General features: G+C 49.9%; 1 protein-coding gene across 1 annotated transcript in view; it reads right to left on the bottom strand.

Annotated features, from left to right (window-relative positions):
* The window catches only part of bcas3 (BCAS3 microtubule associated cell migration factor), a 244,269-nt gene that overhangs the window by 45,205 nt on the left and 174,667 nt on the right, over window positions 1-24,397 (bottom strand). Inside the window, exon 17 of the mRNA XM_072457138.1 lies at window positions 15,217-15,255. Coding sequence (XP_072313239.1) covers window positions 15,217-15,255 — 39 coding nt within the window. The remainder of the gene's footprint in view (window positions 1-15,216; window positions 15,256-24,397) is intronic.

The raw sequence follows: 24,397 nt of genomic DNA, 5'->3' as shown, positions 1-24,397 counted from the left end.
GTGACCCAAAGACGCTGAACATATATAAAAAAGGGGGGGGGTATTTACAGACAGGGGGGACAACACGTACAGAACACATTAATATACAGATAAAATGAACAAGACAGAAGAAGTAGAGAGAAAAAGATGGGGATGTAACAGGGGGTAGAAGTGTAGGCAATGGGGTAGAGGAGGCTAGGGGTAGGGGAGGTCATAGGCTTGGGTGAAGAAGTATGTTTTTAGGCAGGATTTGAATGTTGTGAGTGAGGGAGAGTGGCGGACAGGTTGGGGGAGGGAGTTCCAGAGTCGGGGTGCTGTTCGGGAGAATGCTCTGTCACCAAAAGTTTTGAGTCGGGATGTTGGTGCAGTCAGGGTGAGAGAGGAGTAGGATCGGAGAGCTCGGGTGGGGCGGTGGGGGATGAGGAGGTCAGACAGGTAGGGGGGGGCAAGGTGGTGAAGAGCTTTGAAGGTGAGGAGGAGTATTTTAAAGTTTATGCGCTGCTTGATGGGGAGAGAGTGGAGAGAGCGGAGAACGGGAGTGATGTGTTCACGGGACCGGGTGTGGGTGAGGAGGCGGGTGTGGGTGAGGAGGCGGGTGTGGGTGAGGAGGCGGGTGTGGGTGAGGAGGCGGGTGTGGGTGAGGCGGGTGTGGGTGAGGAGGAGGGTGTGGGTGAGGAGGCGGGTGTGGGTGAGGCGGGTGTGGGTGAGGAGGCGGGTGTGGGTGAGGAGGCGGGTGTGGGTGAGGAGGCGGGTGTGGGTGAGGAGGCGGGTGTGGGTGAGGAGGAGGGTGTGGGTGAGGAGGCGGGTGTGGGTGAGGAGGCGGGTGTGGGTGAGGAGGCGGGTGTGGGTGAGGAGGCGGGTGTGGGTGAGGAGGCGGGTGTGGGTTAGGAGGCGGGTGTGGGTGAGGAGGCGGGTGTGGGTGAGGAGGCGGGTGTGGGTGAGGAGGCGGGTGTGGGTGAGGAGGTGGGTGTGGGTGAGGAGGCGGGTGTGGGTGAGGAGGGTGTGGGTTAGGAGGAGGGTGTGGGTGAGGAGGCGGGTGTGGGTGAGGAGGGTGTGGGTTAGGAGGAGGGTGTGGGTGAGGAGGCGGGTGTGGGTGAGGAGGCGGGTGTGGGTGAGGAGGCGGGTGTGGGTGAGGAGGCGGGTGTGGGTGAGGAGGCGGGCAGCGGAGTTTTGGACCATTTGGAGTCTATGGAGGGAATGGGAGGAGATGCCAGTGAGGAGGGAGGTGCAGTAGTCGAGGCGGGAGGAGATGAAGGCGTCTCCTTCATTCTTTCTTTCATTCTTATTATCATGTATTTATTTTGTAATGCAGTTTTTTTTTCTCTTTTCAAGTGGAAAAAATGTGTGTCCTTTTCTGACGCTTGTTCCATTGGTAAATTCAGATAAATACGACTTCTTCCATGTCTGAATGTTGCGGTCGCACATCGACCTCCCACGATGCTTTCGCCGTCATCGCCGCTGTCACCGCTTTTATTTCTGACACTACTTTTAGCTTTTTCACATCAAAGAGAAGCCGATGAAACGAGAGATAAAACATAAGAATGATTAAACGTGGACAGGATTTAGCTGTGAACCGTCGGATGAGGTCACGAGGAACCGCTCTGTAAACCACAAAAGACGAGAGGGAAAAAGGAAGGATTCAAGACGGAAAAGTGTGGGACGAGTGAAAAGCCTGACGAGTTTGAGGTGTTTAAGCCCCAGAGGGAGGACGAGAGAGAGAAGGAGGGAGGACGAGAGAGAGAAGGAGGGAGGACGAGAGAGAGAAGGAGGGAGGGAGGATGAGAGAGAGAAGGAGGGAGGACGAGAGAGAGAAGGAGGGAGGACGAGAGAGAGAAGGAGGGAGGACGAGAGAGAGGAGGGAGGACGAGAGAGAGAAGGAGGGAGGACGAGAGAGAGAAGGAGGGAGGACGAGAGAGAGAAGGAGGGAGGGAGGATGAGAGAGAGAAGGAGGGAGGACGAGAGAGAGAAGGAGGGAGGACGAGAGAGAGAAGGAGGGAGGACGAGAGAGAGAAGGAGGGAGGACGAGAGAGAGAAGGAGGGAGGGAGGATGAGAGAGAGAAGGAGGGAGGACGAGAGAGAGAAGGAGGGAGGACGAGAGAGAGAAGGAGGGAGGACGAGAGAGAGGAGGGAGGACGAGAGAGAGAAGGAGGGAGGACGAGAGAGAGAAGGAGGGAGGACGAGAGAGAGAAGGAGGGAGGGAGGATGAGAGAGAGAAGGAGGGAGGACGAGAGAGAGAAGGAGGGAGGACGAGAGAGAGAAGGAGGGAGGACGAGAGAGAGGAGGGAGGACGAGAGAGAGAAGGAGGGAGGACGAGAGAGAGAAGGAGGGAGGACGAGAGAGAGAAGGAGGGAGGACGAGAGAGAGGAGGGAGGACGAGAGAGAGAAGGAGGGAGGACGAGAGAGAGGAGGAGGGAGGACGACAGAGAGAAGGAGGGAGGACGAGAGAGAGAAGGAGGGAGGACGAGAGAGAGAAGGAGGGAGGGAGGACGAGAGAGAGAAGGAGGGAGGACGAGAGAGAGAAGGAGGGAGGACGAGAGAGAGAAGGAGGGAGGACGAGAGAGAGGAGGGAGGACGAGAGAGAGAAGGAGGGAGGACGAGAGAGAGAAGGAGGGAGGACGAGAGAGAGGAGGAGGGAGGACGACAGAGAGAAGGAGGGAGGACGAGAGAGAGAAGGAGGGAGGACGAGAGAGAGAAGGAGGGAGGACGAGAGAGAGAAGGGAGGACGAGAGAGAGAAGGAGGGAGGGAGGATGAGAGAGAGAAGGAGGGAGGACGAGAGAGAGAAGGAGGGAGGACGAGAGAGAGAAGGAGGGAGGACGAGAGAGAGAAGGAGGGAGGACGAGAGAGAGGAGGGAGGACGAGAGAGAGAAGGAGGGAGGACGAGAGAGAGAAGGAGGGAGGACGAGAGAGAGAAGGAGGGAGGACGAGAGAGAGAAGGAGGGAGGACGAGAGAGAGAAGGAGGGAGGACGAGAGAGAGGAGGGAGGACGAGAGAGAGAAGGAGGGAGGACGAGAGAGAGGAGGAGGGAGGACGACAGAGAGAAGGAGGGAGGACGAGAGAGAGAAGGAGGGAGGACGACAGAGAGAAGGAGGGAGGACGAGAGAGAGAAGGAGGGAGGACGAGAGAGAGAAGGAGGGAGGACGAGAGAGAGAAGGAGGGAGGACGAGAGAGAGAAGGAGGGAGGGAGGATGAGAGAGAGAAGGAGGGAGGACGAGAGAGAGAAGGAGGAAGGACGAGAGAGAGGAGGGAGGACGAGAGAGAGAAGGAGGGAGGACGAGAGAGAGAGAGAGAGAAGAGAACAGAGCGACTCTCGTTCTCTCTGGAAAACACGTTAAGACTCAAAGTGCTGATGTTCCATGGATCTGAAGTCAAGAAGAAAGACAAAACCCCACTAGAGAGAGAGAATGAGGGAGGGAGAGAGAGAATGAGGGAGGGAGAGAGAGAATGAGGGAGGGAGAGAGAAAATGAGGGAGGGAGAGAGAGAAGAAAGAAAAAAGAGGGTGGATGAGAGAGGAGGAAATGTGGAGGTAGAAAGAGTCATGTGAGAGTTGGAGCGTTGTTTTTGGCTCTGGTCAAACGGAAGAATAATAAATGATAAAGTGAAGTTTGGCTTATACTTATATTTGACTTATACTTCACATACTTCATATACTTCACATACTTCACATACTTCATATACTTCACATACTTCACATTCTTCATATACTTCACATACTTCACATACTTCATATACTTCACATACTTCACATACTTCACATTCTTCATATACTTCACATACTTCACATACTTCACATACTTCATATACTTCAGATACATTACATACTTCATATTTGTGCTGAAACACCTGTAAATGTGACGTTTTAGTTCAAGTTTTGTACCGGTCTGAGGTCTCATCAGGACCTGGACCGGTCTGAGGTCTCATCAGGACCTGGACCGGTCTGAGGTCAGGACCTGGACCGGTCTGAGGTCTCGTCAGGACCTCTCGTCCCAGTCCAGACCGCAGGAGGATCTGTTCCTCTGAGTTGATGTAGGTGAGCGGTCGAGACCAGCTTCATAAACATTGAGCTCTTGAGCGTGAAACGAGCTACAAATTATGGTTTTCTTTTGAAGCGTTGGAGTTTACGTTACGAGAGTTAAAGGACTTTTCTGGACTCGAGCCCGAAAACACAAGACCAAAGACTCATGGCAGAGATTAGCCGTGTGTTAGCGGCGCCGCCGCCACATCTGAACCTGTCCACGGCTTTGAAACGTCCTCCGGAGCGCTACATGTGGGGTTCTGTGTGGGGTTCTGTGTGGGGTTCTGTGTGGGGTTCTGTGTGGGGTTCTGTGTGGGGGTTCTGTGTGGGGGTTCTGTGTGGGGTTCTGTGTGGGGTTCTGTGTGGGGTTCTGTGTGGGGTTCTGTGTGGAGTTCTGTGTGGGGGTTCTGTGTGGGGTTCTGTGTGGGGTTCTGTGTGGGGGTTCTGTGTGGGGTTCTGTGTGGGGTTCTGTGTGGGGTTCTGTGTGGAGTTCTGTGTGGGGTTCTGTGTGGGGGTTCTGTGTGGGGTTCTGTGTGGGGGTTCTGTGTGGGGGTTCTGTGTGGGGTTCTGTGTGGGGTTCTGTGTGGGGTTCTGTGTGGGGTTCTGTGTGGGGGTTCTGTGTGGGGTTCTGTGTGGGGGTTCTGTGTGGGGTTCTGTGTGGGGGTTCTGTGTGGGGTTCTGTGTGGGGTTCTGTGTGGGGTTCTGTGTGGGGGTTCTGTGTGGGGGTTCTGTGTGGGGTTCTGTGTGGGGGTTCTGTGTGGGGTTCTGTGTGGGGTTCTGTGTGGGGTTCTGTGTGGGGTTCTGTGTGGGGTTCTGTGTGGGGTTCTGTGTGGGGGCCTCGCGTCGTCGGCGACAAACGACGAGGTGCAGTTACGTTTACTCTCTACAGGAAACTGTACCGTTGTTTTGTAAAAGCTTCTGACGCGAGTAAAAGACGAGAGCGTTCATGACTTGAATCCTCCTGTCCACCGGGGGCAGTGTAACATTTGTTCGTCAGTTTCACCTGGAGAAAATGGCCGTCCAGACACAAAGATCTGTGTTTACTGCATTGACTCTGTCAGATATGATTTAGTTTCCGTTCGTCTCAAACCTTTAAAAATATGATAAGATTTTAAGCATAATTTAAATGCAGTTTTTTAGGTTTATAATGTCACTTCCTGTTTGTAATTGATGACATCACACAAGGAAATCACCCAGCAAACACTGGGCCAAAACTCATCTAATGTCACAGTTTGTTTTATTTTGACAATTCAAAATACATGAGAGACTTTGTTTTGTTAAATTAATGTTTAGAGTTAAAAAAGTTGTTTCTTTGTGTAAATTCTGCACAAACATAAACAAGTAATGGATCTCGATAAGATTAAACGTGGATTTATGTACCTCAAAGTACACAGCAGTAGTAGCAGTAGTAGTAGTAGTAGTAGCAGTATCAGTAGATTTGGCAGCGGTTGCCGTGGCAGCAGTAGAAGTAGTAGTAGTACAGAGCAGTAGTAGTATATTTGGCAGTGCACTTGGCAGCGGTTGCCATGGCAGCAGGCGCAGCCGTCACATCAACTCAACTTCTACATTTTCTGGGCCCGAGCCGAGGTATTTTCACTCAAACGGCTGAAACCCGATCCAAACATGATGAAACACAAACAGGAGCAGGACCAGGGCCGCCGTGTCACTCTCCGGCGTCTCCCCCGCTTTTCTCCCGCCCCGCTCGCTCCCCCCGCCGCCGCTGGAATCCATTTTGTCTTTTGTGCCTCTTAATTCGGCGAAAAAGCCCGCTCGCATGTCATTTCCACTTTTAATTTAGCAAACGAAGGCTCTTGACGGGGCTAATAGCTTTTCCTCATGGGCATAATTCAATCTGCGACGTCGGCCATCAAAGTCCGCTCGCATTAGAGAGGCGGGGGGAGGGGACAGGGGGTGGGGGGAGGGGACAGGGGGGCGGGGGGACGCGAGACATGTGTCGCCAATAACCGCACGTCGTTTTCAAGCCCACGTCAAACGACACACTTTTCTGAACTTTTAGACGCGATATAACGTTACGATCAGGACGGAAAACGAGCGATGCTGAGCGTTTACGTCTCCGGGATGAAGCTTTTCCCCCGATCAGAAGATGGAATATTCCGTTCTTGTATTGTCAATCGCTATAGCAACGATCAGTTAAAGTTTTCAAACGGTTCTTCAGCAAATAAAGGTTCAAACGTTGTGACTGAAGGCTTCAAGATGGAGAATATGGAGGAATATAGTTATTTTAAAAATCTGAAATTGTTCATTATTTTATATATTTATTTTTATTTATTAAAAAGAAATATATTTATCTATTTATTTAAAGACATTCTTTTTTATTTTTATTTTTAATTATGTTTTATTTTTATTTTAATTGTTTGCATATTTTTTTCATGACATTTTTTTTACCGTATTTATGAGTATAAATTGCACCAGCCCAAAAAAAAACATAATAGATAAGAAAATAACACATATAAGTCGCTCCGGTGTATAAGTATAAATATATAAGTATAAGTCGCACCCGGGCCAAAACTATGAACAAAGGTGCAACTTATAGTCCGGAAAATACGGTAAACAGAACAAATAATATGACAGAGAGGAAACATGCAAATCCAAATGGTCATGCACGTTTTATCCGTCAGTATTTTACGTCCTCCATTTTCTCGATCAACTGTCTGAACGACTTTATCGAGATCAGTTTCATACGAGCGACAGGTTCAAAAACATGGAAACGGTGAGAAGTTCCCATTCTTCATCCGTCAAAACAAAACGACCCTCACTGTTCTCATTCATTTTGGCCCAGATTGTTTATACATTTATACAATTTAGATGTTTGTTCCCATTGAACGTTCTGATTTATGAGCCTTATTAAAGATTCCAGTTTGGCCAGTGGTGAGTTCAATTTCCTGCATTTTTTTCAACATATCAAAGCTTTTCATTTGATTTTCTGGTATATTTGTGGGTCATTCTCAGTTAATAATGTTGCTGTCCTTGCCACAAACATGTTTTAGAGTCTGTGTTATCTCTTTATGAACCGCTGCAGGCCTAAACTGGACAAAAATAAATATTTGCTAAAAAAAAAGTCCCAGTGGCTAAATGCTTGAATCTCGGCTAAAAAGCAAATAAATATTAAAAAAAGGACTGCGTAAGCTAAAGGTGAAGAGACTAGAACATATCTCAATTAAACCAAAGCAAACGTTTATTTTAGAAATTACCGTATTTTCGTGAGTATAAGTCGCACTGGAGTATAAGTCGCACCGCAAAAATGCTACATAGAGAAGAAAAAAAAACATATATAAGTCGCACTGGAGTATAAGTATATAAGTATAAGTATAAGAACTATGAAAAAAGGTGCAACTTTTAGTCTGGAAAATACGGTATATTTTTTCACAGTTAGGACGAAGTTTAGGTTAGGATCAGGTTCAGTTCCTTTGGGTCAGTTTAGGGCCTTGTCAGAGCCACTTGTGTCGTCTTAAAGCGACACGAGCGAACACAAAGACGGCGTTTCAAAGACGGGACCGCGGACCTGCGACGCAGACGACGTCAGAGGTCCGACGATGGCCTGAAGGACGTTTAAAAACAGAACGCTGAACCCTCAAAGACACATCGACGCTTAATAGTCACCGAATCTGAGCGACGATAACTCAAAAAGACGACGCTGTGGCAACGATAAACGATGACGTCGTTCGGGCCTGATGTTACCCAACAGTCTCTCCTTTAACTCGACGCATGAGCCATTACGCGAACAATACGGGCTTAAACGGGCTCAAGCGTCGAGGGCCGGCGGTTTCGGTGGCGAGTTGGATTCCCCGCTCTAATGATGTGTACGTTTGAAAAAGTACACGGTCTGAAATCACCGAGGACCGACGGAGGAAAAGTACCTAAATTAAGGAGCCGGGCCACAACAAAAGGAGGAAACTGGAGACGCGGCGAGGGCTCCACATGTTTCTGGTTTTGGCTCGGAGAGCGAGGAGGGGACTGAGCGGCGAAGAGCTCGTGATTCTGTCCAAACGCGGATTCCTCCCAAAGCTCGGCGGCGTCTGATTTCACCAGACGGAGATGACACGGGTCAAGATCAACAAGAAGCAAAGGTTCTACGGCGGTTCTCTCGCTCTTTTCTGTCGTTCTACAGCTGTATACAAGCCAAACAAACAAACAAACAAACAAACAAACAAACAAGCTAACAGTGATTAGCCACGATGTGCTAAAGTGTTTGTGTGAGCTGTGGACAAGCTTAAAAGGACAACATTCTGCTAATTTTAGTCACATTTGAATATGGTGGACTAATACCGTATTTTCTGGACTATAACTCACACCTTTTTTCATAGTTTTGGTGCGACTTATACTCCAGAGCGACTTATATGTGATATTATTAGTTATTTTCCCTCCACAAGAGGGCGCTCTAGGCTCTAAGCGACGCAGAAGAAGACTATGCACTTCCTCTTCCTCTGGAGTTTGTGGAGTTGTTTAGAAGTGACACAGAGGAAAAATAATTCAGTGGATTTAGTGATTTGGGGTAAAACTGATGCTTTGGTAAACTTGTTAACTTGTTAGCATGTTAGCATGTTCTTTATGCTATAGTTATCTGAATAACTGTTCATATGTTACGTTAACATACCAGACACTTACCACAGTTCTGTCTGTGCCTCATGTAGCTGAAGGTGTTAGCGTTAGCATACGTCATGTAGCTGAAGGTGTTAGCGTTAGCATACGTCATGTAGCTGAAGAAGTTAGCTTTAGCATACATCATGTAGCTGAAGGTGTTAGCGTTAGCATACGTCATGGAGCTGAAGGTGTTAGCGTTAGCATACGTCATGTAGCTGAAGTTGTTAGCATTAGCATACGTCATGTAGCTGAATGTGTTAGCGTTAGCATACGTCATGTAGCTGAAGGTGTTAGCATACGTCATGTAGCTGAAGGTGTTAGCATTAGCATACGTCATGTAGCTGAAGGTGTTAGCGTTAGCATACGTCATGTAGCTGAAGGTGTTAGCGTTAACATACGTCATGTAGCTGAAGGTGTTAGCGTTAGCATACCTCATGTAGCTGAAGGTGTTAGCGTTCGCATACGTCATGTAACTGAAGGTGTTAGCGTTAGCATACGTCATGTAGCTGAAGGTGTTAGCGTTAGCATACGTCATGTAGCTGAAGGTGTTAGCATACGTCATGTAGCTGAAGGTGTTAGCGTTAGCATACGTCATGTAGCTGAAGGTGTTAGCGTTAGCATACGTCATGTAGCTGAAGGTGTTAGCATACGTCATGTAGCTGAAGGTGTTAGCGTTAGCATACGTCATGTAGCTGAAGGTGTTAGCGTTAGCATACGTCATGTAGCTGAAGGTGTTAGCGTTAGCATACGTCATGTAGCTGAAGGTGTTAGCATTAGCATACGTCATGTAGCTGAAGGTGTTAGCGTTAGCATACGTCATGTAGCTGAAGGTGTTAGCGTTAGCATACGTCATGTAGCTGAAGGTGTTAGCGTTAGCATACGTCATGTAGCTGAAGGTGTTAGCATTAGCATACGTCATGTAGCTGAAGGTGTTAGCGTTAGCATACGTCATGTAGCTGAAGGTGTTAGCGTTAGCATACGTCATGTAGCTGAAGGTGTTAGCGTTAGCATACGTCATGTAGCTGAAGGTGTTAGCATTAGCATACGTCATGTAGCTGAAGGTGTTAGCGTTAGCATACGTCATGTAGCTGAAGGTGTTAGCGTTAGCATACGTACACCTGTTCACCATGTTCTCTCGTCTCTTATTATTTTAAACTGCATTTACAGAGAAAACGTCTGATCTTGGTCCTGGATTTTATCAAATACATTTCCCCGAAAAATGCGACTTATACTTATACTTATACTCCAGTGAGACTTATATATGTGTGTTTTTTTCCTCTATTATGTATTTTTTGGCTGGTGCGAAATACGGTAGTCGGTCTGGATTTGGACCCAAAACTCTGACTAAAAACCTTTTGAGTTTAACCCTGCAAGCTCCTCATCCACGGAGAACAAGCAGCGCAGCCTCCTCCGCAGAGCCGACGTGGAGGAGGAGCAGTGCAGACGTGGAGGAGGAGCAGAGCAGATGTGGAGGAGGAGCAGTGCAGACGTGGAGGAGGAGGAGCAGAGTCGATGTGGAGGAGGAGCAGAGCAGACGTGGAGGAGGAGGAGCAGAGCAGACGTGGAGGAGGAGCAGTGCAGACGTGGAGGAGGAGCAGAGCAGACGTGGAGGAGGAGCAGTGCAGACGTGGAGGAGGAGGAGCAGAGTCGATGTGGAGGAGGAGCAGAGCAGACGTGGAGGAGGAGCAGAGCAGACGTGGAGGAGGAGGAGCAGAGTCGATGTGGAGGAGGAGCAGAGCAGACGTGGAGGAGGAGGAGCAGAGCAGACGTGGAGGAGGAGCAGAGCAGACGTGGAGGAGGAGCAGAGCAGACGTGGAGGAGGAGCAGTGCAGACGTGGAGGAGGAGCAGAGCAGATGTGGAGGAGGAGCAGTGCAGACGTGGAGGAGGAGGAGCAGAGTCGATGTGGAGGAGGAGCAGAGCAGACGTGGAGGAGGAGGAGCAGAGTCGATGTGGAGGAGGAGCAGAGCAGACGTGGAGGAGGAGGAGCAGAGTCGATGTGGAGGAGGAGCAGAGCAGACGTGGAGGAGGAGGAGCAGAGCAGACGTGGAGGAGGAGCAGTGCAGACGTGGAGGAGGAGCAGAGCAGACGTGGAGGAGGAGCAGTGCAGACGTGGAGGAGGAGCAGAGCAGATGTGGAGGAGGAGCAGTGCAGACGTGGAGGAGGAGGAGCAGAGTCGATGTGGAGGAGGAGCAGAGCAGACGTGGAGGAGGAGGAGCAGAGCAGACGTGGAGGAGGAGCAGTGCAGACGTGGAGGAGTAGCAGAGCAGACGTGGAGGAGGAGCAGTGCAGACGTGGAGGAGGAGGAGCAGAGTCGATGTGGAGGAGGAGCAGAGCAGACGTGGAGGAGGAGCAGAGCAGACGTGGAGGAGGAGGAGCAGAGTCAATGTGGAGGAGGAGCAGAGCAGACGTGGAGGAGGAGGAGCAGAGCAGACGTGGAGGAGGAGCAGAGCAGACGTGGAGGAGGAGCAGAGCAGACGTGGAGGAGGAGCAGTGCAGACGTGGAGGAGGAGCAGAGCAGATGTGGAGGAGGAGCAGTGCAGACGTGGAGGAGGAGGAGCAGAGTCGATGTGGAGGAGGAGCAGAGCAGACGTGGAGGAGGAGGAGCAGAGTCGATGTGGAGGAGGAGCAGAGCAGACGTGGAGGAGGAGGAGCAGAGTCGATGTGGAGGAGGAGCAGAGCAGACGTGGAGGAGGAGGAGCAGAGCAGACGTGGAGGAGGAGCAGTGCAGACGTGGAGGAGGAGCAGAGCAGACGTGGAGGAGGAGCAGTGCAGACGTGGAGGAGGAGGAGCAGAGTCGATGTGGAGGAGGAGCAGAGCAGACGTGGAGGAGGAGCAGAGCAGACGTGGAGGAGGAGGAGCAGAGTTGATGTGGAGGAGGAGCAGAGCAGACGTGGAGGAGGAGGAGCAGAGCAGACGTGGAGGAGGAGCAGTGCAGACGTGGAGGAGGAGCAGAGCAGACGTGGAGGAGGAGCAGAGCAGACGTGGAGGAGGAGGAGCAGTGCAGACGTGGAGGAGGAGCAGAGCAGACGTGGAGGAGGAGCAGAGCAGACGTGGAGGAGGAGCAGAGTCGATGTGGAGGAGGAGCAGAGCAGACGTGGAGGAGGAGGAGCAGAGCAGACGTGGAGGAGGAGCAGAGCAGACGTGGAGGAGGAGCAGAGCAGACGTGGAGGAGGAGCAGTGCAGACGTGGAGGAGGAGCAGAGCAGATGTGGAGGAGGAGCAGTGCAGACGTGGAGGAGGAGGAGCAGAGTCGATGTGGAGGAGGAGCAGAGCAGACGTGGAGGAGGAGGAGCAGAGTCGATGTGGAGGAGGAGCAGAGCAGACGTGGAGGAGGAGGAGCAGAGTCGATGTGGAGGAGGAGCAGAGCAGACGTGGAGGAGGAGGAGCAGAGCAGACGTGGAGGAGGAGCAGTGCAGACGTGGAGGAGGAGCAGAGCAGACGTGGAGGAGGAGCAGTGCAGACGTGGAGGAGGAGGAGCAGAGTCGATGTGGAGGAGGAGCAGAGCAGACGTGGAGGAGGAGCAGAGCAGACGTGGAGGAGGAGGAGCAGAGTTGATGTGGAGGAGGAGCAGAGCAGACGTGGAGGAGGAGGAGCAGAGCAGACGTGGAGGAGGAGCAGTGCAGACGTGGAGGAGGAGCAGAGCAGACGTGGAGGAGGAGCAGAGCAGACGTGGAGGAGGAGGAGCAGTGCAGACGTGGAGGAGGAGCAGAGCAGACGTGGAGGAGGAGCAGAGCAGACGTGGAGGAGGAGCAGAGTCGATGTGGAGGAGGAGCAGAGCAGACGTGGAGGAGGAGCAGTGCAGACGTGGAGGAGGAGCAGAGCAGACGTGGAGGAGCCTTCCGTGGGCCGGCCCAACTTGTCCCGCATTGACATGACGGTTTCTTGGCCCGGCCCATGAGCCGATCACGTTACGAGTCGAGACGTTTGACCGACGAGATGAACGTAAAGGTTTGTGCATGTGACCCCGATCGGCCAATCACATCGCTTCATTCAGTGAAGTCCAGTTTAGGCCCATTTTCTACCTCAAACTAAAAAAAATCTGTCCAAATTAGCCTCAATTTAGTCTTGTTTTTTCTTTCTTTTTGACAGTTTGACATTGAGGCTGAAATGATGGCGTCAAAAGGTAAATTAGAATAACGCAAAGTTACTGGTCAGTCCCACCTTGTGACATCATCAGGTGGTCCACGGTGAACTTTTAAAAGAGGATAATAAGTAGTTAAAAAAGTGCAATAGCAGCAGATAAAAAGAAGATGTATCGCCGTCGTTTTTCAATGTTCCTCGCCCAGAACACGAGGACGAGCCGCGTGGAAACCGTGGAAACCGTGGAAACCGTGGAAACCGTGGAAACCGTCCAACGGAAACAGACACAGACTAAATGTGAACAAGATGTCGAACACGAGGAGCTGCTCTCTTCAAATGTGACGAGAGAGAAGACAAACCGCACGTCGGGTTTTTACTGTTCAAAAGTTTAGGATATAGTTTGTATTTAGCTCATTTTGACACGTTTGTAGAGAAACACCACCAAGACCAGGTTTGAACAATGACAAAAACAGACATTACAATCCATCACACGAGGAAACAAAAGCGGCGTAAAGTCACGTACAACAGGAAATCGCTGCTCATGCTTCACCGACACAAGAGCAATAAAGACCAGCTCAAAATGAAGTCGATGTCAAACCGAGAAGAAAGAGAAACAAAGGGAACCAAAGGGAAACAAAGAGAACCAAAGGGAACCAAAGGGAAACAAAGGGAACCAAAGGGAACCAAAGGGAAACAAAGAGAAACAAAGGGAACCAAAGGGAACCAAAGGGAAACAAAGGGAAACAAAGGGAACCAAAGGGAAACAAAGAGAACCAAAGGGAACCAAAGGGAAACAAAGGGAAACAAAGGGAAACAAAGGGAACCAAAGGGAAACAAAGAGAACCAAAGGGAACCAAAGGGAAACAAAGGGAACCAAAGGGAACCAAAGGGAAACAAAGAGAAACAAAGGGAACCAAAGGGAACCAAAGGGAAACAAAGGGAAACAAAGAGAAACAAAGGGAACCAAAGGGAAACAAAAAGAAACAAAGGGAAACAAAGGGAACCAAAGGGAAACAAAGGGAACCAAAGGGAACCAAAGGGAAACAAAGAGAAACAAAGGGAACCAAAGGGAACCAAAGGGAACCAAAGGGAACAAAGGGAAACAAAGGGAACCAAAGGGAAACAAAGGGAACCAAAGGGAACCAAAGGGAACCAAAGGGAACAAAGAGAAACAAAGGGAACCAAAGGGAAACAAAAAGAAACAAAGGGAACCAAAGGGAAACAAAGGGAACCAAAGGGAAACAAAAAGAAACAAAGAGAAACAAAGGGAACCAAAGGGAACCAAAGGGAACCAAAGGGAAACAAAGGGAACCAAAGGGAACCAAAGGGAACCAAAGGGAAACAAAGGGAACCAAAGGGAAACAAAAAGAAACAAAGGGAACCAAAGGGAACCAAAGGGAACCAAAGGGAACCAAAGGGAAACAAAGAGAAACAAAGGGAACCAAAGGGAACCAAAGGGAACCAAAGGGAACCAAAGGGAAACAAAGAGAAACAAAGGGAACCAAAGGGAACCAAAGGGAACCAAAGGGAAACAAAGGGAACCAAAGGGAACCAAAGGGAACCAAAGAGAAACAAAGGGAACCAAAGGGAACCAAAGGGAAACAAAGGGAAACAAAGGGAACCAAAGGGAAACAAAGGGAACCAAAGGGAACCAAAGGGAAACAAAGAGAAACAAAGGGAACCAAAGGGAAACAAAAAGAAACAAAGGGAACCAAAGGGAACCAAAGGGAACCAAAGGGAACCAAAGGGAAACAAAGAGAAACAAAGGGAACCAAAGGGAACCAAAGGGAACCAAAGGGAACCAAAGGGAACCAAAGGGAAACAAAGAGAAACAAAGGGAACCAAAGGGAACCAAAGGGAACCAAAGGGAAACAAAGGGAACCAAAGGGAACCAAAGGGAAACAAAGAGAAACAAAGGGAACCAAAGGGAACCAAAGGGAAACAAAAAGAAACAAAAAGAAACAAAGGGAACCAAAGGGAACCAAAGGGAAACAAAGAGAAACAAAGGGAACCAAAGGGAAACAAAGGGAAACAAAGGGAACCAAAGGGAAACAAAGGGAAACAAAGGGAAACAAAGGGAACCAAAGGGAAACAAAGGGAACCAAAGGGAAACAAAGGGAAACAAAGGGAAACAAAGGGAACCAAAGGGAAACAAAGAGAAACAAAGGGAACCAAAGGGAAACAAAGGGAAACAAAGGGAAACAAAGGGAACCAAAGGGAAAGCAAGGGAAACAAAGGGAAACAAAGGGAACCAAAGGGAAACAAAGAGAAACAAAGGGAACCAAAGGGAAACAAAGGGAACCAAAGGGAAACAAAGGGAACCAAAGGGAAAGCAAGGCCAGAACATGGGATGAGGAGCAGCTTCTTCAGAACGTCTGAGAAGAGTGAAAATAGAGAAAGCACATGATGGGAGGAGGAGGTGCAGATGAGGCATACCGTCCAGAGGAAGGAGGGTGGGAGGAGGAGAGGATGGATGGGAGGAGGAGGAAGAGGAGAGGAGGTGCAGATGAGGCATGCCGTCCAGAGGAGGACCAAACTCACCAGGGAGTTTTAAAGCATCCTGCCCCGAACAGGTGAGGTCTGCATGGAGAGAGGAGGAGGGGGAGGAGGAGAGAGGGAGGAGGAAAAGAGAGGAGGAGGAAGAGAGAGGGAAGAGAGGAAGAGAGGAGAAGGAGGAGAGAGAGGGAGGAAGAGAGAGGGAAGAGAGGAAGAGAGGAGGAGGAGGAGGAAGAGAGAGAGGGAGGAAGAGAGAGGGAAGAGAGGAAGAGAGGAGGAGGAGGAGGAAGAGAGAGAGGGAGGAAGAGAGAGAGAAGAGAGGAAGAGAGGAGGAGGAGGAGGAAGAGAGCGAGGGAGGAAGAGAGAGGGAAGAGAGGAAGAGAGGAGGAGGAGGATGAAGAGAGCGAGGGAGGAAGAGAGAGGGAAGAGAGGAAGAGAGGAGGAGGAGAGAGGGAGGGTGGGAGGGACAGACGGGAGACAAACGTTAGTCCAAACACCTGCTGACCTTTGACCGCCCCGAGTTCGCCGAAAAAGGAGTTGTGCGAGTTTGACCTTTAAGAACGACTTTTTCATCGTTTTCCTTCAGCTTTGCTCGAGTCGTGTTTTACAGATTTGAGGCTCAGAAAAGTCCAGGTTTGACCCGACACAAACCACATCAAAACTGAGACTGACACGAGACTAAACCTGGACCAAACCTGGACTTACCTTTTATTTGAATGTGTTTCATCACTTTTTGAGCTTTTAAACTTACCGTATTTTCCAGACTATAAGTCGCACCAGCCAAAAAATGCGTAATAGAGAAGAAAAAAACACACAAGTCGCACTGGAGTATAAGTATATAAGTATAAATATAAGTATGTATAATGTCGTGTCGCGAGGCTGGTTTTCCACAGAGAGACACCAGGGGGCGACGACGAGCACTTCCATACTGAACCACCACAGGGACTTTTGAGAGAAAAATGCTACTTAGCTCGTTCACACAGTTCGTAAACCATCACCTTTAGCGCAGCAGTCACGTTACCTAAGGGCTTCATTTATTCCCTTTTTCACTGTTCGTTTCCTTCCCAGCGCCGGAACGCCTGAACGCCTGAACGCCTGAACGCCTGAACGCCTCATCGGAAACGCAGGCGTGTTTTCACAACGCAGACATGATTTTAGGTCAATCGATGTGAAATACTGACCCCAAGACGCGTTTAAAAGTCAATCAAAGCCTCGAGAACGCGTCAAACGTCCACTTTAAGTCCATCGTAAAGACATTTCCTGTTCGGTGGGAAAGACACAAGTCATTTCACTCCTTCGATCCGTCGTCCGAGCGATCAAAACGACCGCTCTCACACTTCTCACGATTCGTTTTTTCCGCCAAAAACGCGAGCCGAGCGATTTGTAAAACGTCCCGGCGTTTCCCCTTTTTTTCACACAGCGAGCTTTGTCTGGCTCGGGAGGAACAGGAAGTGCACATCTGCGCCGTGAGACGGATTTGGAGACGTTTGGGACGCCGGGTGATTCATGCGTCCGAGCGGCTCCTAAACTGGGAAACCATATCTTTGGCAAACACAACACGTCCCAACATCTGTCATTCTTCGGGGCCCGTGCAACGTAAAAAAGAAGCGAAAGTCGTACACGTGGGGAAACGCGCGAGGGGCCGAAAGGAGAGCGCGTTCTGGTGTCGGAGAGAATTCCCCCGGAAAAAGGAAGAAAAAAGGGGGAATATAATGGCATTTCCAGCACAAACTGTTGGAGGATCCTGACATGTGGATATACGGCGCGGCGCAGTGTTAAGGTAAAGCATTGTCTGAAGTGGTGATTTATGAGGCTCCCCGGGGCCCCCTGGAGGTTAAGGAGGACGGAGCATGTGCGGCGTTCGAATGGGAAAGAGCAGCTCGTCTCTCACGCAGACGTGATGTACGGCTTTTCATTAAGTTTGGTAGAAAAGGTGCTGCAGGATCGAGAAAATCCACCTGTCGCTTATTCAGTCGCGTGCGTTTTAGTCGCGTCTCGTCTCCGTTGATATTCCGGAGTTTCCGTGTCGTGTTGCGGAACGTTCTGGAGCCGCGGTCGACCCGGGACACGCCGCGTGACGAACAGGCGGCGAAAGCTTTCGAAACGACTGCGAGATTAAAACCGACGCGAATGAAAGAGCAAAGAAGTGCACGGGAAACGACAGGTTAAACTCGCAGTGAAGACCCTCACAGTGAAGACCCTCACAGTGAAGACCCTCACAGTGAAGACCCTCACAGTGAAGACCCTCACATTGAAGACCCTCACAGTGAAGACCCTCACAGTGAAGACCCTCACAGTGAAGACCCTCACAGTGAAGACCCTCACATTGAAGACCCTCACAGTGCGTCCTGCAGCTGCATCTCTAAATTAGGGGGAAGTGGTCCACTGGTCAGACGTGACGTGCAATAACGCGATCCAAATCCCTGGATTAGCAGACGGGGTCACACAGGGGTCACACAAACACGGGTCGGAAGCAGCTCGTGTTGTCCATGTTGTGACAGAGTCTGTCTCCCGTCTGTTTGCTGACCGAGACCACCGGTCAAACTAACAACGCCGAGCGGTTTGTTGAGACAGAGCGTCCAGTGTTTGGGGCTTAAGTGTGTCCAGAGTTCAAGACGCCACGTTTACGAGAGGGAGATGTTTCCATGAAACACGGGAAATACCAGGATGTAAGACGTGTGTTCCGATCCGACGCCTCGCTCCACCGCCACCGCCTCCACCCACCGCCACCGCCTCCACCCACCGCCACCGCCACCGCCTCCACCCACCGCCACCGCCTCCACCCACCGCCACCGCCTCCACCCACCGCCACCGCCTCCACCCACTGCCACCGCCTCCACCCACCGCCACCGCCACCGCCTCCACCCACCGCCACCGCCTCCACCCACTGCCACCGCCTCCACCCACCGCCACCGCCACCGCCTCCACCCACCGCCACCGCCTCCACCCACTGCCACCGCCTCCACCCACCGCCACCGCCACCGCCTCCACCCACCGCCACCGCCTCCACCCACTGCCACCGCCTCCACCCACACCGCCACCGCCTCCACCCACTGCCACCGCCTCCACCCACCGCCACCGCCTCTACCCACACCGCCACCGCCTCTACCCACACCGCCACCGCCACCGCCACCGCCGGCTCCACCGCCACTGGCACGTGTCGTTTGGCTGACAGTGTTTTAGAACTCTCAGCTATAAATGAGAACAGTTTTGTTTGACCTGGTTTACAGGAAACAAACACTCATTTTTTTGTCTTATGTTTTACAACTGTTTCAGAAAGTGTTTTAGTTTTATCTTTATTTTTTTCTCATTTTTAATTTTCATTCTTATAATTATTTTTTTTATTTTTATTCTTATTTTTTTTTTAATTCTTATTCTTATTTTGTACTTTTATTTTCTATTTTTTTGTATTTTTGTATTATTATTCTTTAAAAAAAAAAAAATTATTATTTTTTTGTTTGTGCGCGTGTCTCGATGCGCGTGTCTCGATGCGCGTGTCTCGATGCGCGTGTCCCGGTGCCTCTGTCTTTTTAGCATAATGTTATTTATGTTGTCCTATGATATTTATTATTCATGTTTTATGTGGCCTCGTGTCACTGAAGCAGGATCGATTGTGAGTTTTGTTCATTTTGACGCTAGTTTCAATACTTTTAATGACACAAACACATGGTTTATGGTCTTATGGTTTTATGGGGTTGTGTTTAGTACGTTCATGGTGACATCTCGTGTAAAGCTTTGGAGTCAAGTCCCAGCTTCAAACAAACACAAAAATACACTTAAAATGAATTAGAAAACATTAAGAAAATGACTTAAAACTTAAAATGTTTTTCTTTTGTTGTTGTAAAAATCACGAAATTTAACACTTAAACAGTTTTCAAAATCCATGTGAAAGACTCTTAAAGTACATTTTTAACCCTGCAAAACCTTTACTGAAGTAGATTTTTTTTTAATGTTCTACTTGTACTTGAGTATTGTTTTGTACCTGCATCTGTACTTTTACTTAAGTAACACATATGAACTGTCCAGTGCTGATGTGCGTGTCTCGATGTGCGCGTCCCGATGTGCGCGTCCCGATGTGCGCGTCCCGATGTGCGCGTCCCGATGTGCGTGTCCAGATGTGCGCGTCCCGATGTGCGCATCCCGATGTGCGTGTCCCAATGCGCGTGTCCCGGTATGTGTGTCTCGATGTGCGCGTCCCGATGTGCGCGTCCCGATGTGCGTGTCCAGATGTGCGCGTCCCGATGCGCGTGTCTCGATGCGCGTGTCTCGATGCGCGTGTTCCAATGTGCGTGTCCCGATGCGCGTGTCTCGATGCGCGTGTCTCGATGCGCGTGTCCCGGTATGTGTGTGTCCCGATGTGCGCGTCCTGATGCGCATGTCCCGATGCGTGTGTCCCTACGTGCGCGTCCCGATGTGCGTGTCCCGATGCGCGTGTCTCGATGCGCGTGTCCCGGTATGTGTGTGTCCCGATGTGCGCGTCCTGATGCGCGTGTCCCGATGCGCGTGTCCCGGTATGTGTGTGTCCCGATGTGCGCGTCCTGATGCGCGTGTCCCGATGCGCGTGTCTCTACGTGCGCGTCCCGATGTGCGTGTCTCGATGCGCGTGTCTCGATGCGCGTGTCTCGATGTGCGTGTCCCGATGCGCGTGTCTCGATGCGCGTGTCCCGGTATGTGTGTGTCCCGATGTGCGCGTCCTGATGCGCGTGTCCCGATGCGTGTGTCCCTACGTGCGCGTCTCGATGTGCGTGTCCCGATGCGCGTGTCTCGATGCGCGTGTCCCGGTATGTGCGCGTCCCGATGTGCGCGTCCTGATGCGTGCGTCCCGGTGCGCGCGTCCCTACGTGCGTGTCCCGATGCGCGTGTCTCGATGCGCGTGTCCCGGTATGTGTGTGTCCCGATGTGCGCGTCCTGATGCGCGTGTCCCGATGCGTGTGTCCCTACGTGCGCGTCTCGATGTGCGTGTCCCGATGCGCGTGTCTCGATGCGCGTGTCCCGGTATGTGTGTGTCCCGATGTGCGCGTCCTGATGCGCGTGTCCCGATGCGCGTGTCCCGATGTGCGCGTCCTGATGCGCGTGTCCCGATGCGCGTGTCCCGGTATGTGTGTGTCCCGATGTGCGCGTCCTGATGCGCGTGTCCCGATGCGTGTGTCCCTACGTGCGCGTCCCGATGTGCGTGTCCCGATGCGCGTGTCCCGATGCGCGTGTCCCGGTATGTGTGTGTCCCGATGTGCGCGTCCTGATGCGCGTGTCCCGATGCGCGTGTCCCGGTATGTGTGTGTCCCGATGTGCGCGTCCTGATGCGCGTGTCCCGATGCGCGTGTCTCTACGTGCGCGTCCCGATGTGCGTGTCCCGATGTGCGTGTCTCGATGCGCGTGTCTCGATGCGCGTGTCTCGATGTGCGTGTCCCGATGCGCGTGTCTCGATGCGCGTGTCCCGGTATGTGTGTGTCCCGATGTGCGCGTCCTGATGCGCGTGTCCCGATGCGTGTGTCCCTACGTGCGCGTCTCGATGTGCGTGTCCCGATGCGCGTGTCTCGATGCGCGTGTCCCGGTATGTGTGTGTCCCGATGTGCGCGTCCTGATGCGTGCGTCCCGGTGCGCGCGTCCCTACGTGCGTGTCCCGATGCGCGTGTCTCGATGCGCGTGTCCCGGTATGTGTGTGTCCCGATGTGCGCGTCCTGATGCGCGTGTCCCGATGCGCGTGTCCCGGTATGTGTGTGTCCCGATGTGCGCGTCCTGATGCGTGCGTCCCGGTGCGCGCGTCCCTACGTGCGTGTCCCGATGTGCGTGTCTCCAGCGTTTACCAGACGTTACCGTCGGGAGCGAGGTTCCTGTATTTACGCGGCGAGAGAAGAGATAGCGCCCGGGCTCCGTAAACAGTTTACAGTAAACAGCCCGCTTCCCCCGGAGCAATAAACGTCCCGATGAGACTGAACTCTGTCCTCGCTCTGGGCCAATCGCGCCGTTTATCTGAGGAGGATGTTTCGGGAGGAAAAGAATGCACTCCAGATTAACTATTGTGACTTCAGAACGTTCAGCAAATAGAACTGGAAGTGGAGACGTTTTAGACAAATGAAGGCGTCGCTGCAGAAGATGCATTAGTGCGGCGATGATTTGACTAAAAGGGGAACAGGAAGTCGCTCTGCGACCGGAGCACTCACCAAAACCACAAACCTGCAGCATTTTATTCAGAAAGAAGCATTTGTGCAGAAGAAAAAACAGGTTTTTACTGAGGAAAGAACGAGGAGATCTGCCCAGAATGTGACTGGAGCGTTAATGAAGCAGAACATGACATAAATATGGTGTTTGGAGATTAAACTAGAGCTTTCTGTTTCTTTATCAGGTCGTTTGTCACGCAGTCGTTTAATAATCGTCAAATTCTGCATCTTTCCAGAACAATAACTGTATTATTATCCATGCTGTGAAGCATCTCGAGACCAGAACATCACAAATGTTCTATTTTCTAATAAACAAATACATCTGAACGACAGAGTTTCTTCGTTAAAGAAGGAACGGGACAAAAAAACGTTCTTTTAGTGCCTCGTTATTAAAATACAGTCCGTTTGACGCTTCATTCGTCATAGAGAGTTTCAAATGTCGTTTACTTTCTTTCTACTTAGTAAAATATACCAAACACATACACAATACTGTATATTTTCATATTTCAAAACAGCAGCTCATGTCGTTGATACTGGATTGACTTCACGATGAACTAAAAGTCTGACACAAAGTTCCGCAATGCGACTTTAAACCGTCTTTATCTTCTTGGACTTGAGCAGGTTGAAAGTCCAAAAGAAGTTGTCTGAATACAAATATACTGCGAATACAAAGATACTGCAGTACAATTAGAGTAAAACGTACTAATACTGTATCGATCGCAGTCATTTGAGTCTGTATTGAATTGTCCACTTCCTGCTTCCTACTTCCTGTTTCTCTCCGCACCGGCCTCAGTGAAAATACAGAAAGTGTCCCGCGGGAAACGCCATGAAGCTCCGCCTCCATCGTCCCGCCTCCTGCTGACAAGACGCCGATACCGAGGCCGACGAGAGAACAGGGCTGTTTGTGGGACCCCCCTCGTGTGCCCCCCCCCCCCCCCCCCCCCCCTCACGTGCCCCCCGCCGGGTAAATATACAGGCCAAAGAGGTCGAGAGTGTGGAGAGACGCTGAATGCCCCGCTGCGTTCTGCTGCTGGACACGGGGCGAGAGGCCAGAGGGGGATTCAGAGCGATGATGTAAGACGAGTTTGAGACGATAAAGAAAGAACTTTCACTGAGAGAAAGTTGACTCGATGCAGAGATCGTGATCCGCTCAAAACAACATAAAGTCATTATAAATATAGTGACACTTCTGAACAAACCGCTGAAACAAGGCGGAGTCTGAGGAGCTGAACATGTGACTTCATCATGTGACAGTTATATTATAATATAGAGGAATGAGATTCTAATGCATTTGAATCAAAACATAATTTTAGTCGACTTTTAACGGCGGTTTGAATCAGGACGAGTATCGTATCAAGTATCAAGATATTGTCAATACCCTAAGACCGAGTGTCCAGGTCTGGGACGGTCCACAGACACGTGTCGCTCGGAGACATTTTGAATATCCTCGTAACATCCAGGGACAAATACACAACTTTTGTTACTTTTTACTTTGATAGTTTAAAGCTTCGACTGTCGATCGTGCAAAAGTCTGTGCGTTTTTTTCATCTTACTCTTAAGAGTGAGCCAAACTTTAACTTGATCAGACTTGGACCCTGAAACTGAGGAGGAGGAGGAGCTCTGAAGAAAGAGGAGGAGGAGGAGGAGCTCTGAAGAAAGAGGCGGAGGAGGAGGAGCTCTGAAGAAAGAGGAGGAGCTGTGAAGAAAGAGGAGGAGCTCTGAAGAAAGAGGAGGAGGAGCTCTGAAGAAAGAGGCGGAGGAGGAGGAGCTCTGAAGAAAGAGGAGGAGCTGTGAAGAAAGAGGAGGAGCTCTGAAGAAAGAGGAGGAGGAGCTCTGAAGAAAGAGGAGGAGGAGGAGCTGTGAAGGAGGAGGAGCTCTGAAGAAAGAGGAGGAGCTCTGAAGAAAGAGGAGGTGTAGACTTCCCAAAGGTGTCGCTCTGATAAACGCTGATCACTTCTGGACCTTCCTCAGAGTTTGAGAAACGAGTCGATCGGAGCAACATCTGGAGCCAAAGATCTTTATGACGATTGTGATGATTGTGATTGTGATGATTGTGATTGTGATGATTGTGATTGTGATGATTGTGATGATTGTGATGATTGTGATGATTGTGATGATTGTGATGATTGTGATGATTGTGATTGTGATGATTGTGATTGTGATGATTGTGATGATTGTGATTGTGATGATTGTGATGATTGTGATTGTGATGATTGTGATGATTGTGATGATTGTGATGATTGTGATGATTGTGATTGTGATGATTGTGATGATTGTGATGATTGTGATTGTGATGATTGTGATTTTGATGATTGTGATGATTGTGATGATTGTGATTGTGATGATTGTGATGATTGTGATGATTGTGATGATTGTGATTGTGATGATTGTGATCATTGTGATGATTGTGATGATTGTGATTGTGATGATTGTGATGATTGTGATGATTGTGATGATTATGATTGTGATGATTGTGATTGTAATGATTGTGATGATTGTGATTGTGATGATTGTGATGATTGTGATGATTGTGATTGTGATGATTGTGATTGTGATGATTGTGATGATTGTGATGATTATGATTGTGATGATTGTGATTGTGATGATTGTGATGATTGTGATTGTGATGATTGTGATGATTGTGATTGTGATGATTGTGATGATTATGATTGTGATGATTGTGATTATGATGATTGTGATGATTGTGATTGTGATGATTATGATGATTGTGATGATTGTGATTGTGATGATTGTGATTGTGATGATTGTGATGATTGTGATTGTGATGATTGTGATTGTGATGATTGTGATTGTGGTGATTGTGATTGTGATGATTGTGATTGTGATGATTGTGATGATTGTGATTGTGATGATTGTGATTGTGATGATTGTGATGATTGTGATGATTGTGATTGTGATGATTGTGATGATTGTGATTGTGATGATTGTGATGATTGTGATTGTGATGATTGTGATGATTGTGATGATTGTGATGATTGTGATTGTGATGATTGTGATGATTGTGATGATTGTGATTGTGATGATTGTGATGATTGTGATTGTGATGA

Source organism: Eucyclogobius newberryi, unplaced genomic scaffold (assembly GCF_026437365.1).
Source record: "Eucyclogobius newberryi isolate DKJ021-1_F unplaced genomic scaffold, fEucNew1.0.hap1 SCAF_10, whole genome shotgun sequence".
NCBI classification, from domain to species: Eukaryota; Metazoa; Chordata; class Actinopteri; order Gobiiformes; family Gobiidae; genus Eucyclogobius; species Eucyclogobius newberryi.
Note: the sequence above shows the minus strand (reverse complement) of the source record. Positions and strands in the feature narration are given on the sequence as shown.